Below are 14,182 nucleotides of genomic sequence, written 5' to 3'. Positions count from 1 at the left end.
ATGCATCAAATTTTCTTCTTAAAAATTATTTCTCAGCACAACTTCCCCTGCATCACCCTTACAAGCTTTTCAGAGTCTTTCTGACCATCCTGTACGTACACAACACACTGTTTGACAATACCTAAGGAAGAACTGCCAATTGCTACAGAACAACAGACAATTGCCACAGAAAGACCAATGATGACAATAGGCAATGTAGAGGGTGGGAGGTGTTACCTGCAGCAAAGCCTGTGCACTAACACACTGTATGCTTTCGACAGTTCATGCAGCAAGGTGTTTGACAAAGACTGTTGGGGAACAGATTAGTGTGACATTCTGTGTGGTCATATTGCACAGTAACAAGTCTCCAAGACATCATCCGAGTGTTTGCGATCGCGGACATGCGGGTGAATGGCTTGAAGTTGAGCAAAGTGCCACTACTGTGGCCCCAATAATGGATGTGACCAAAAGTGTCATCTCACTATTAAAAAAAAAAAGGCCATTGAAAGAGGAAATACTATGCAAGAGCATGCCACTGGTCATAAATGGACCACCACATCACAAGAAGATCAACACGTAGCCCTGGCAGTAAGACACCTCACTCCTAGGCAGATCTCTTCAGACTTTGCAACCGCTAGCAGTACACATGTCTGCCAGAATCATTTTGTGGTGACTAAATCAGGCAGGTGTTTATGCCTGGGAGTCATTTAAATACACCCCACTTAAATCATACTATCGCTGAGAAAGAGTTTGTTAGATTAGGGTGCATGTTGAGGTCAGCAACAGTGGTCCAGAGCGATATTCTCCAATGAATAGCACTTCATTGTGGCAAGTGATTCTGGCCATCAATAATGGTGGGGAAAGAGGGGAACACATTACATACAACATAATGTTCATGAACATCATCTGTATGGCCTAAGTATTATGGTGTGGGCAGGCATTATGCATAATGGCCGAACCCTGCTGCATGCATCTGTTGCGAGGTACTGTGACAGCACAGGAGTATTGCAGGGACATGAGTTTGGATTATGTCTGTCTGTTTAGGAGTATGGTACATCCCAACTTTCTGTTTATGGATGACAACGCCCACCCACACAGAACCACTGAGTTGTCTGGCACACTGCAAAGTGAAGATACTGAACAAATGGAATGGCCTGCATACTCCCTGGACCTAAACCCTGTGGAACCTGCCTGGGATGTTCTTGGCAGGCATGTTTCTCAATGAACACCCCCTCTCCAACCTGTGCAAGAACTGAAAACCTCCTTAAGGGAAGAGAGGGACAGTATCGTCCAAAGACTCCTGAACAGTTTGGTAACCAGCATGAATACCTGGTCCAAAGTGTGCATTTGTGCATTCGTGCCTGAGAGTCCGATATCGACCTTTATATTGGGAATCTCACCTTCGTCAAACGAAAACATTACATATGTCTGCTATCCTGCTTTCCCACATGGTAAACCATACATTTTTCATTATCAACTTGCCACTCTACCTCTTTTATGTATGTAATGTTGTGCGTCATTAGGTGTGATAATTCCTATCCAGCAATGTGTCTGTTCCTTAGCAATTGTCAAGCAGTGTATAATGACGACTTTCCAGTCAGTATAAGACAAGGAGAAAAAGAAAAGTTCTCTTTGCTGGTGACTGCAATATTACTGTCACTGATAAAACACTAGAATTCCTAGTAGAGAAACAAATGAAATGACTGTGCAACCTACTTTGACTGATTGGTTGGTTGGTTTAAAGGAGAGAAAGAGAAAGATAGGGGGGAGCAAAACTGCGAGGTCATCAGTCCCTTGTTCCCAGTAAAATAATTACACAAGGGAAAGAAGAAAAGAAAGGAGACATACAGCACAATAGCAGGAGAATGGAAGAACCGAAGAACGACAGAAGGACAACCAACACTACTATGGACAAAAAAAAAGAAAAGAAAACTACGGAGAGAGCAAGAAACAGATAGAAGGGATAAAAACAAGAGAGCAGATGACCACGGCTGGCTGACCACGAGAATAAAAAGGAAATGCCAGCCACTCTACGACACATTAAAACATCCAGCCTAAAAGCATTAGAGTGAAGAACACAAGGGGACAAAGGACATGTACGAAAACTTGTATGGAATGATGTAACCCACCGTCACTTATAAAACTTAAAACTAAACAAGCTGATGAGGCATTGTCAGCTAAAATTAATGGCAATGAGTACAGTAACTCAAGAGCCCATCACAGGCAGATAAAGAAGGATGGCTCACCAAGATATGGGCCACTGCCAGGTGCCACACCGACAATGAGGTGGGTCATCATGGCACAGGAGGTAGCAGTGTGTCACCCAAGTGTGCCCAATGTGGAGCCGACAGAGAACCATAGAGTCCCTGCGAGAGGCCGGCGTGGAGGTCTTTCACACTTTCACTTTCATAGTCTCCTTAATGGCACACAGTTTGTTGTGCATACTGAGGTTATGCCATTCCGTCTCCCAAATCCACAAACCTTGTGGTGTAGTACTGAACGCAGGTCAGTTGCAGAGAAGCCAATCTCCATAAGCGGTTTCTGCGTAGCCTGTTTGGCCAGCCTGTCGGCGTTCGTTGCCTGGGATTCCGACGTGACCTGTTGTCCAGACAAACACCACTGAGGGACTGGACCGTTCCAGGGAACAGATGGATTCCTGGATGGTCGCTACCAAAGGATGACGAGGGTAGCACTGGTCGACAGCTTGTAGGCTGCTCAAGAGTCAGTAGACGAAGAAATTACTCCCCAGGGTATGGACAGATGTGCTCAAAAGCATGAGATAGCCACCAGCTCGGCAGTGAAAACACTGAAGCCATCAGGCAAGAAATGCTGTTCAATATGGCCTCCATGGCCATATGCAAAGCTGGCATGATTACCAGCCATCAAGCCGTCGGTGTAACCAACTTCATGGCCTCGGTACATGTCAAGAATCTAGAGAAAATAGCAGCGGAGAGCCGTCCTTAGGGCCATGTGAAAGATCCAGGCAAAGCTGTGGCCTAGGTGTACACCATAGAGTTGTATGTGAAAGGACCTCAAGTAGAGGTCGTAAAGGCAAGGACTCCACTTCAGAAAGAAGGGATAGGACACAAACTGCAAATGGCAGCCCGACCTGGGCCACTGATACGGGAGATGAACAGCCGTGAGTGAGAAAAGGAGACGGTAATTCAGATGTGCAGGAGAACTATGAATGTGTGCAACACAACTGGCCAGCAGTTGCACATGCCTAACCGGCAATGGAGGAACTCCGGCCTCCACTGGGATGCTGGTCACCGGACTCGTTCAAAAAGCTCCTGTCGCTAGGCGAATGCCAGAGTGGTGCACTGGGTCGAGTGAACGCAACGCTGAGGTCACCGCCGAACCATAAACCACACTCCCATAATCAAGGCAGGATTGAACAAAAGCTCTATAGAGCAGCAGCAGCATAGAGCAATCTGCATCCCAGTTGGTGTTGCTCAAGCAGTAGAGGGCACTGAGGTGCTGCCAGTACTTCCGCTTAAGCTGACAAAGGTGAGGGAGCAAAGTGAATCGGGGATCGAAAACCAGTCCTAAGAATCCACTACAGTGAGTGAATCGTCATTAAGGTAACGTTCTTGTTCCAGATGAACAATACAATTCCGACAGAAGTGCGTAACACACGACTGCGGTTGAAAACTGCGCCTTTTGGATGACTCCCAGTAGGCACCTCTCAGCAACTCCAGCACAATTGGAGCAGTACGAAATGCAGAAGTCCTCTGCCTATAGCCAAGGTGAGGTGGACGGCCCTACAGCTGCTGCTACACCATTAATGGCCACTAAAAATAGAGATACACTCAATACAGAGCCCTGCGGGACCCCATTCACCTGGATTTGGGGAGGGGTGGGGGACGGGGTGGGGGGGGGGGGGGGTGGGGGGGGGGGGGACTATGGGAGGCACCAACTTGGACACAGAATGTACAAAGTAGCAGGAAGTTTTGGATAAAAATCAGGCCTCTGAGACCCCACTCGTGTAATGTGGCAAGGATATGATGTCACCAGGTCGTGTCATGTGCTTTTTGTAAATCAAAAAACACAGCAACCAGGTGTTAGTGTCTCGAAAAGGCTGTTCGGATGGCAGATTCTAGGGACACAAGATTATCAGTGATCGAGTGGCCCTGGCAGAAGCCGCCCTGACATGGAGCCAGTAGGTCACGTGACTCCAGGACCCAACCCAACCGCCAACACACCATACATTTCCGCAGCTTACAAAGAATGTTGGTGAGGCTGATGGGCTGACAGTTATCCACATCAAGCAGGTTTTTACTGGGTTTAAGCACCGGAATAATGGTGCTCTCCCGCCATTGCGATGGAAAGATGCCACCACACCAGATCCGGTTCAAGATGACGAGGAGATGCCACTTGCAGTCAGACGAGAGATGTTTAATCATCTGACTGTGGATCTGATCTGGCCCAGGAGCAGTGTCGGGGCAATGTCCACGGGCACTGAGGAGCTTCCACTCTGTAAATGGGGCTTTATAGGATTCACTGTGGTATGTAGTGAACTATAGGACTTTCCCTTCCAGCCACTATCTGAGAATGCGAAAGGCTGCGGGGTAATTCTCCGACCTAGAGGCTTGAGCATAGAGCTCAGCACAGTGCTTGGCAATCGCGATTGCATCGGTAGATAACAAGCCATTTATGTTAACACCGGGAACATCTGTTGGGGTCTGGTACCTGAAAACACATTTGATCCTTGTCCAGACTTGGGAAGGTGATGTATGGCACCCAATGGTCGAGACGTATCTCTCCCTACACTCCTGCTTCTGTTTGATAAGTTGGAGAACGTGGGCACAGAGCCGTTTAAAGGCTATGAGGTGCTCCAGTGAAGGGTGCCACTTATGTCGCTGTACAGCTTGCCGACACTCCTTAATTGCTTCAGCGACTTCCAGCGACCACCAACGGACTGCTCTTCGCCGGGGCTACCCTAAAAAGCGAGGAATCGCGTTTTCTGCTGCAGAAAGGATTGTTGTAGTCACCTGCTCAACCATCCCATCGAAGTCCCCGTGGGGGGAGATTGAATGGTGACAGCAGAGGTCAAAGTTTTCCAGTCCACCTTGTTTAAAGCTTATCTGGGCAGGCGTCCGTGGGCCTGACACTGGGGCAGTGACAGGAAGCTGGGGAAGTGGTCACTACCACACAGGTCGTCACATGCTCTCCAGTGGATTGATGGGAGGAGTCCTGGGCTGCAAATTGATAAATCAATGGCCGAGTAACTACCATGAGCCACACTGAAATGTGTGGCGGCCCCAATATTTAAGAGGCAGAGGTCGAACTGAGACAGTAAAGTTTTGACATCTCTGCCTCGGCCAGTAAGCACGGTGCCACCCCACAAGGGGTTATAGGTGTTAAAATCCCCCAAAAGTGGGAAAGGTTGGGGAGTTGATCAATCACTGCAGCTAATACACACAGGAGTACTGCACCATCTGGAGGAAGATATACATTGCAGACATGTATTTCCTGTGTCATCCTCATTCTGACAGCCACAGCTTCAAGAGGAGTTTGAAGGGGCACAGTTTCACTTCAGACTGAGTTTAGGACATAAACGCAAACTCCACCTGACACTTAATTATAGTCGCTATGGTTCCTATAATATCCCTTACAGAGGGCATGGGTCCGCATTGCCAGGGACCAGGTTTCCTGGAGAGCAATGCAGATAGCAACTGTAAAACTTACCAGGTGCCTTAGCTCAGCCAGGCGGTGGAAAAAACTGCCGCAATTCCACTGGAGGATGACGTCATCGTGAGACTGGGAAGGCATGGAACATTCAATGAAGCAGTTTACACCTCAGGGTCATCTGCTGCCACCGACTTATTGCCTGAGCAGTCTACATCCATTGTGTCTGAGGGTCCGGTGAGATCTAAGCCCTCAGCGGACACCAGAATCTCCACCTGATCTGCAGACACAGGCAGGCAACAATGGTGGGGGTCACACCGTAATTCCCTTGGTCTTGGGGGTCTTGTTTTTGGATTTCTCTCACTGCTCCTTGGGTTTCCCTGGCTGGGAGGACTTCACTGATCCAGTCTCCAGGACTGAGGACGAGTGTGAATCCCTATGACCAGCTGCTTTCGGGCTCTTCAGCCACTAGCGAATGTCTTTTTTCCCGCTAGCAGAAACCTGGAAAGGGATTGACCCAAGGGACCCCTTCCTAGTGAGGGGGCCCGAAGAAGACTTATGCTTCTCCAGTGCAGGAGTGCTTTAATGCTGTTGCAGATATAGCTCACAGTGGAATGATTCCGGTGGTCTGCATTGGCCGCTTTTATACTGAGCGCATGCCCTTGATTACATAAGAGTGCTGATAATGGACTTAGCCGCTGCGAGGGCCGGCGCGGGAACATTATCCCGTACGCTTGCTGTAGTCACACTAGCAGCATGCATACCCGCTGGCGAGCCGGCCCAAGCGGGTTGCATCATGCAGCCACGTAGGCGCTCAGTGGCCAACGCGGCACTATGTCTTCGATTTTTTTCAAATTGTTGCATCCTTGAGCCCTGTTCACCAGATGTACATCTAGCGATTGGCGGCTGACGCTACAGATCAGACTTTATTAATAAATATAGTAGAGGGTTACATCACCAGTTACAGTTACATTCTCAGCAAGTACACCAAGTCCTTTCATCCATAGATGTATTTTTTCATCATTACTAACTTTACAACAGGAACGGGAATATAATGCAAAAGGCATATTACTGTATACATAATTAGGTCTAGATTGGCTCTTAGCATCTATTCCACAATGCCAGGTCTAGTAAGTGATAACATCTCAGTCAGCGAATGATTCCAATCCAGGTAGAGAGGCATTCTCACATCGGACGATAGCGAGAGTAAACCATCCAGGTGGGGGGGGAGGGGGGGGGGGTGTTGCTCCCAAAGCAGGTGGTGCAGGAGCAACAGGAAGGGAAGTGCCCCTCACCATCACGGGGGCAGGTGTAGTCTTCCGGATCTGAGAGGTGACTTGGGTTGGCGGAGCTGATGGGGGCTAGAACTGTTGTAGCAGTGGCGCAAGACGATGTCACATGTACAGGATGTAGGTGCTCAAATTTCATCTTAGCCTCAGTGTAGGTCTGTTGGTCCAGGGTCTTGTACTCCATGATTTTCCTTTCTTTCTGGAGAATCTTGCAGTCAGGTGAGCAAGGCGAATGGTGCTCTCCACAGTTGACACAGATGGGAGGCGGGGCACACGGAGTATTGGGATGTGATTGGCATCCACAATCTCAACATGTGAAGCTGGAAATACAGCGGGAAGATATATGGCCAAACTTCAAGAATTTAAAGCACCGCATTGGAGGAGGGATATAGCACTTTACATCACAGTGGTAGACCAGCACCTTGACCTTCTCAGGTAATGTATCACCCTTGAAGGCCAAGATGAAGGTACTAGTGGCAACCTGATTATCCCTCAGACCCCGGTGGACATGCCAAATGAAATGTACACCTCGCCGCTCTAAATTGGCTTGCAGCTCATCGTCAGACTGCAAAAGATGGTCCCTGTGAAATATGATACCTTCGGCCATATTTAAGCCCTTATGGGATGTGATGGTTACAGAAACATCCCCCAGCTTGTCACAAGTGAGTAACGCCCGTGACTGGACAGAGGATGCTGTTTTCATCAAAACTGACCCAGATCTCATTTTGGACAAGCATACCACCCCCAAACTTGTCCTTTAAACGCCCAACAAAAAACTGAGGCTTCATCATCATGAAAGAATCCCCATCAGCTCTCGAACATTTAAGGTACCAGGGCAAATAACAACCGCGGCCATCCTTAGCCTGACATTCTTTCCATGGTGTGGCCAAGGAGGGGAACGATTTGGGGCCATACTTCAGTGAGTTGAATTGAGCCTGTGATCACTTAGAGACTGCTGGTGTTTGACCATCAGCAAGAGATTATGTACTACGCTTCATCATGTGTCATCCGCCCTGATGCCACCCGCTCCGACCAGAGAATGAGCATGGGTGCCACCCAGCCGCAGCAAAGGCCACATGGCAGGATGATCACTGCCGGGAGTCCCGATGCCCCAGGATGATGGCATCTACTCCTCGGCATATGTGGGGAGTTAACGGCACAGGTATCAGCAGAGCGATCCCTTTGTGGTCAGGGGGCTACAACCAACAGGCCCCACCACAACGGACTGGCTACCATGCAGGATATCAGGTGCAACCAAGAAAACAAGTCCATTATCATTGTCAGCATAGAAAACAATACTCCATAGTTGATGGAAAAATATGCACCCAGGAGGGTGACCTCGCCCAACAGCTGGAGAGTGAACAAAAGTCCAGATCCACAGCGATGAAGGATGCGATAGGTCTCAGTGCATGATGGCCATGATGCAGCATGTAAGGCGTCCTTCTCGAATTGGCTCGCTCTTCGGGAAAATTTTGAAAAATGGAGGTCGAATCCTACAGGGGACCATCACATAAAGGCCGAAACACGTGAGACTCCTTTTAGTCGCCTCTTATGACAGGCAGGAATACCTCGGGCCTATTCTAACCCCCAGACCCACACGGGGCAAACTAATTTTGAATTTAAAAAAAACAAACAATACGCATTTCAGCAAAGAGAGGGAAAACAAATTTGCCACATTAAGCATAGATGATAAACATGTAGGTTGTGTAGCAAACACAATGTTCTTAAGTGTGAATATTGATTGTCAAATAACACAGAATGAACACACAAAGAAACTGCCAAAAAGAATCTTATCAGCATGTTATGCTCTTAGGGTTTTGTAATCTCTTAACACAAAACGACCTTTGGTGATGTACTATCTCATTTTTCTCTCCGTTCTTAGCAGTAGGACTTTTTCTTGGGATCAAAGACACAAAATATTTACAATTTTTAAACTGAGGAAAAGTGGAAAAAATAACTTTATATACTTAATGCACCAAGTGAGTGCATCTAGTAATCTCTAGTGCGTGTCAGGGAAAACATTATTAAGTATTTCACTAACAGTTCTATACATAATCATGGAACAATGGCCAGTCTGGACTTTTACTAAGGACAAACAAACAAAAAACCTAATACAGTATCTTCTACCAGGGAATAAAACTGTATAATAAATTTCCCAAGGAAATGGAAAATATTACTAAAATACATCTATTTAAAAAGGCACCAAAACATATTTTACACATAATGCATACTACACAATTAAAGACTACTTAGAGCACTTGAGATTAGAGATCAATAATGAAAGGCGAGAACTACAACAACACCTTGCCACATTACAATAGATGATCGCAAAATAATGTTGTTACAAAAAAATAATTAATCAAGATCTGAAGTGCAGGATAGTTATGTCTTGATATTCTCAAGAGTTCACCAAGTTCAATACCTCACTCATCATGGGGGGCAGACCCCGAAGGGGTGGGGTAATGTGGACTGAGGAGGACAAAGATATGCATTATACCTGATGCTTCCTCAAAAACTAAAATGATTGAGTAAACCACCCACCTGAGTAAGCTGTAACCGCCAAGGTCAAGTTATCACCTCAATGTACATTGTACAACTATTGAACAAATTAATCTTGCTAGATTTAAGAAAGGTGTGATAGAAGCAGACCTTATCTTTTCACTACTGAGAAAAATCCTAAGAACTTCATTTTATAAATCCCCAAGACCTCTAAGCACGCAGTACTCTATGGCCAAATGAGCAATGTCCAAGTCCTTGGACAACTTCTGCCAACGATTACTGGAATACTGCATACAAGTAACCAACAGTTACACTAAGGAGTACGATTGTGTGCTTTGGAAGAGACTTTAGAAATGAAGAGTTTATACCCAAATTCATTTGGGCATTGGAGAATATGGAATAAAAATTTAAAATGAAAACTGTAGTGAAACATTTGCCAAAAGCCTTGAAATATTTTAACATTGGACTCATCTAAAGGGCATGAAGAGCTTCTATGGGAAAATATTTGGGAGGGTTGTATAGTGGTGAACAAAGAAGAGACGGAATGTACCGAGTAAAGAATCAGTTCTGATGACATAAAAAACAAAGGTGTACAACAGAGAACCTGAATCCCAAGGAGTATGAAAATACTGAAATCGGCCAATGCAAAAAACATTACAGAAATGTAAATAGAGAAAAAGTGGAAAATGAGAAAAATAAAAACTCCATTAGCATTTCTACACATGGGGAACAAAACTGCAATCATTAGTATATCAAATTATAGTATATGGCAAAATTATCAATTTCTTAAAACTCTTTTCAAAACCAAAGTTCGTTTTGGAGGAAAAAAACAGTGAAATTTGTGGACAGCTTAAAGCTCGGGATCCAAGGTCACGAAAATCATAGTTTTTTTTACAGGGGCCTTTGAACAATTTCACCTCTTATCTCTATTTGCAAATTTCTGATGTACTAAATACACTATTGGATTGAAGTTGAAATACTGTTGAGTTTTTATACTGCTTAATTCTTCTGAAAAATCTCTGTTACTGGCAAAAATAAAACAATAAATTCTGCTGCTACAATCACTGATCCCCAACAGTAAAATGTAAATGCACGTCAGAATTACTTAAAGTAATTATGCTGGTTACATACAATTATCATAGACATTAAGCATAAGAAACATCTCCAATTTGTCTGGGAAACTAAAGCATAACAAAACATGAATGCAACACCCAAGCACCATGCAGAGACTTTAGCAATTTCACTAACTGTCTGTGGTACCATCTCTCACACAGTTTTACTATCCTAGATCAAAAGCAAGAAAATTAAATTTTATTTGCCAACTGAAAAACAGAGAAACTTACCATATTGGAAAGAGCAACCTTACTCTCTGGAACAACCAACGTGATGTTGAAAGTAGCCTTTATCGCAGGTTCATCCCAACATGGGAAGCATCGCCGAGCATCTGTGGCCTCAAACTGCGTGACACCTGCATAGCGCTCTTCGCCATCTGGGCTGCAAGCAGATATATAGGACCTTCACACTGAGTTTTGAGGCTTACCATATTTGAAAGCGCCACCAGCCCATCATCTTTTGGTATTGAAACAGCAACTGAGAAGCAGGCTTTCACTGCAGGCTCATCCCAGCAAGGGAACAAACGGCGAGCATCAGTTGGGCACAGCTGCGTCACCGCGGAGAATGCAGGTTCACCACATCTGAAGTTGTTTAGCTTTTAGAGCTAGTACTAAAAGACTACATTCTGAAAATTCTATGTCTCCTGGAACTTTTAGCTGTTCTGGCCAGATGCAAGAAACAATATTGATGGCTTAATGTTTACAGGCAAAAGGCTTTCAGATTAATTAATAATAGAAAAAAACTTAAAATAACTGAATTTGTGCAAGAGAATCAATACTTACAAGAAAACCTTTGGTATGAATAATGTGATAAGATAACACACCATCATAAAACTTTTCCACCTCTGACCAATTATGTTTACAACTGAATCATCTTTGCCTATGTCTTCTCATCATCCCTTTTGTTCATTGTAGTGTACACCTTTCAACTCTGCAAGCTGTTTCTAGCCCTACACAGCACTTATACGTATCATTCTCAACACACGGAGAACGGTTAAATTTAAGAACAATACACTAATCTGACACACAGCGCAGTAACAGTAACAAAAACTGGGAAAAAGGGATGGAACCAAACTTGGACTATTACATGCAGGCTATTGTGGCAAGTTCATTTAATTCTATGAAGATCACTCGCCGCCCTATTCTGTTACACACTGAGACTGACAAGAATTGGAAATGTGTCCATCTAAAATCTAAGGCTAAATCAATAAATTTACTCATACAGTATGTTACATATGAAGAGTTTTTGATTATATTCCATTGAAACACAAGATGCCCCAAATATTTATTAAGTTCTCCACAAAGTTAGTTATTATTTCAGAAGGAACAAAACTCTTAATTCATCTATTTTTGTTTATAATTCTTGACACTTTTACTCTGAACATTTCTTCATACACTCAAGAGCTATAAAATAGGTAGCCTAATTATTGTTACCACCCAAATGAGTGGTGTGCTAAAGACATGCTTGATGTTAGACTGCTTAAAATACAGAATGTTTTCTTTTTATTGGCAAAGTCAGTACCCACCCCCTCCTCTTTTTAGAAAATAAACATGGGCATTGGGAAAAAACTCAAAATGTAACTTAGAAACAAATCTAACTGCAGGCTACAATCTATATAGTCAAGTACAGTAAATTCATAAACTGCACACTGTAAGACAATATGAATCCATCAAAAATTAAAGCTTCATAATACATCCTCCTTGGGCAACTGAGAGTTTTCTGCTTAGCCTACAACTTGACAGTACTCACAAAATTTCACATTACCAGCAAAATGTCTCACCTGCACATATCTAAAATTAAGGAAAAGTGCAAAATGAAGGAAGAAAAGAAAATGGAAGCTTAAGACTAACAGGCCATGTGTCGGATACTACCCTGCGCACACTGTTACTGGTATACAAATGAATACTTAATGGAACACAAATCTTCCAATTTAAATATATAGGCCTAACTAAAAGTAGGGCCATAGTATTACTTTTAATAACTTTTTCCATAAGATAAATAAATAAATTCAAGAACCATAATGAACTACTATACATTCTCTTGCCCAACATATTACTCTAATTGAAATGACATTGAACAGTACAGATGCATCTCAAGGAAGTCTATCTGTGGTGAGATTTCCTTGGCAATGATCACAAAACACCTGTCGTTAAAATTACAATTATATACATCCAAACTAAAACAGATAAAAGCATGGAAACACTGATAACCCACTATAAATATACAACATAATTTTTCTTTGAAATAAGAAAGTCACGTTACCTTACATATTTGCTCCTGTAAAATCCTTTCATTTTGTCGTTGATTTCCCCAGTAAAATCGAAAGCTAGTAATCCATTCCCCGCATGAAGGGGCTCAGGAAATGTCAATGTCAAAGTTTCATCCTCCACCGACAATGAGACGTCTGTAGGAACAATACTGTTACCAGTCGAAGTTGTGTATTCGACACTTTTAATTGTTAAATCTAAGGAATTCAGGACGATTTTATCCGTCACTGTTTTTACCTGAAGTAACAGAAAAATATATCAAAAGCACTATTATCCGAAACGATCCAATTTCATGTTTAATTATGTTACAAAACCACTTTTCGTTGACATACCTCAACTTCTATTGTTTCTTTCCCTTCAAACACTAATGTTTTCAGGTCAGGCTTCAGTATCAGATCGTAATGTTTTGGTACGACACACTTCGGTAGTCTCTCGAATGGTTTTGATTCGGGCATGTTTGTCGTGTGTATAAAACGTTTTCCAGTTGGTACAAAAAATGTTTCACTCACTATACTACAGCTATTTAGCGAATAACCTGCTAAATGACGGCCGAAACTGCTTACGAAATCTTCACTTAAATAATATGCTCTCTTCAAGCGGTGACCGCAATTACCCCTCCAAGCCCCAACCCACGGGAGTGAAGTTATACCACTGACACGTATATCAGTAGGTCTAAGCCAGTTTTCCTGCCCCGACAGAAGATAACGGTAACAGCACAGTCCGTGCCCAACTAAAACCGGTTCTCTGGTCCGTCGTATACAACGACAAAGTGTTCTTCCAGTCCAGAACATAAATCGAGCAACGAATAAGTAAACTGAAATTCGCGAATAGAGTTTTAATGGCCTCTAATCAAATAAAGATGAAAGTGTTCGAAAAACAATACATTCACTTTTCTATTCGCTTTTCAACCAAGAAAATACGCCGGTGAACAGTTAACAGACAAGAATATGTAAATAAATACTAGTCTGTGTTATTTGCCACTGGCGCTAAACTCTGAGATGTGTATGATGATTCTGCATGTTTTCGGCAACTTACGAAACAAAACACGCTCGCTTAGCGTTTTCGTTTATATAGCTACCGCTCCCCATTGAGATATTAATATATCGGTACTTATGTAATTCACAACAAAAACGGTTATCACAATTAAAAGAAAAATGTCTTGCGAACAATTCCTCTGTCTCGCTATTACTCAGTTTGACTGGAAACAAGTTAGCATCAACGCGAATGTGTGCTACACTGTTGTAAACATGGGCGATTTGAACTGTAAATTGTGGGGTTGTTAACCAGTAGCTGTACTGTAGCTTATGCTGTTAAGCACAGCCTTGAGCTACAAATCCAGTGGCGTGTATATGGAGTCACGATTCTAATACCGGGTGCGCTAATCTTTCGTAAATAAAATAATCGTAT

At 43.7% G+C, this 14,182-nt stretch overlaps 1 protein-coding gene across 4 annotated transcripts in view; it reads right to left on the bottom strand.

Moving 5' to 3' along the window:
• The window catches only part of LOC124605204 (puromycin-sensitive aminopeptidase), a 165,298-nt gene extending 151,342 nt beyond the window's left edge, over nt 1-13,956 (bottom strand). The window contains exons 1-3 of one of the 4 annotated variants that reach the window (XM_047136741.1): nt 13,108-13,956; nt 12,771-13,012; nt 10,936-11,089 (exon numbers count right to left, since the gene is read on the bottom strand). In XM_047136741.1, coding sequence (XP_046992697.1) covers nt 10,936-11,089; nt 12,771-13,012; nt 13,108-13,566 — 855 coding nt within the window. In that variant the 5' untranslated portion in view covers nt 13,567-13,956. Of the gene's footprint in view, nt 1-10,738; nt 10,890-10,935; nt 11,090-12,770; nt 13,013-13,107 lie in introns of all 4 variants that reach the window. The other 3 variants (XM_047136739.1, XM_047136742.1, XM_047136740.1) reach the window with 3 other exon arrangements.
• Nucleotides 13,957-14,182: the final 226 nt, after the last annotated feature.

The sequence above is a fragment of the Schistocerca americana genome, chromosome 3 (genome assembly GCF_021461395.2).
Source record: "Schistocerca americana isolate TAMUIC-IGC-003095 chromosome 3, iqSchAmer2.1, whole genome shotgun sequence".
In the NCBI taxonomy this organism is placed as follows: domain Eukaryota; kingdom Metazoa; phylum Arthropoda; class Insecta; order Orthoptera; family Acrididae; genus Schistocerca; species Schistocerca americana.
This window is presented reverse-complemented; position numbering and strand designations above follow the sequence as displayed.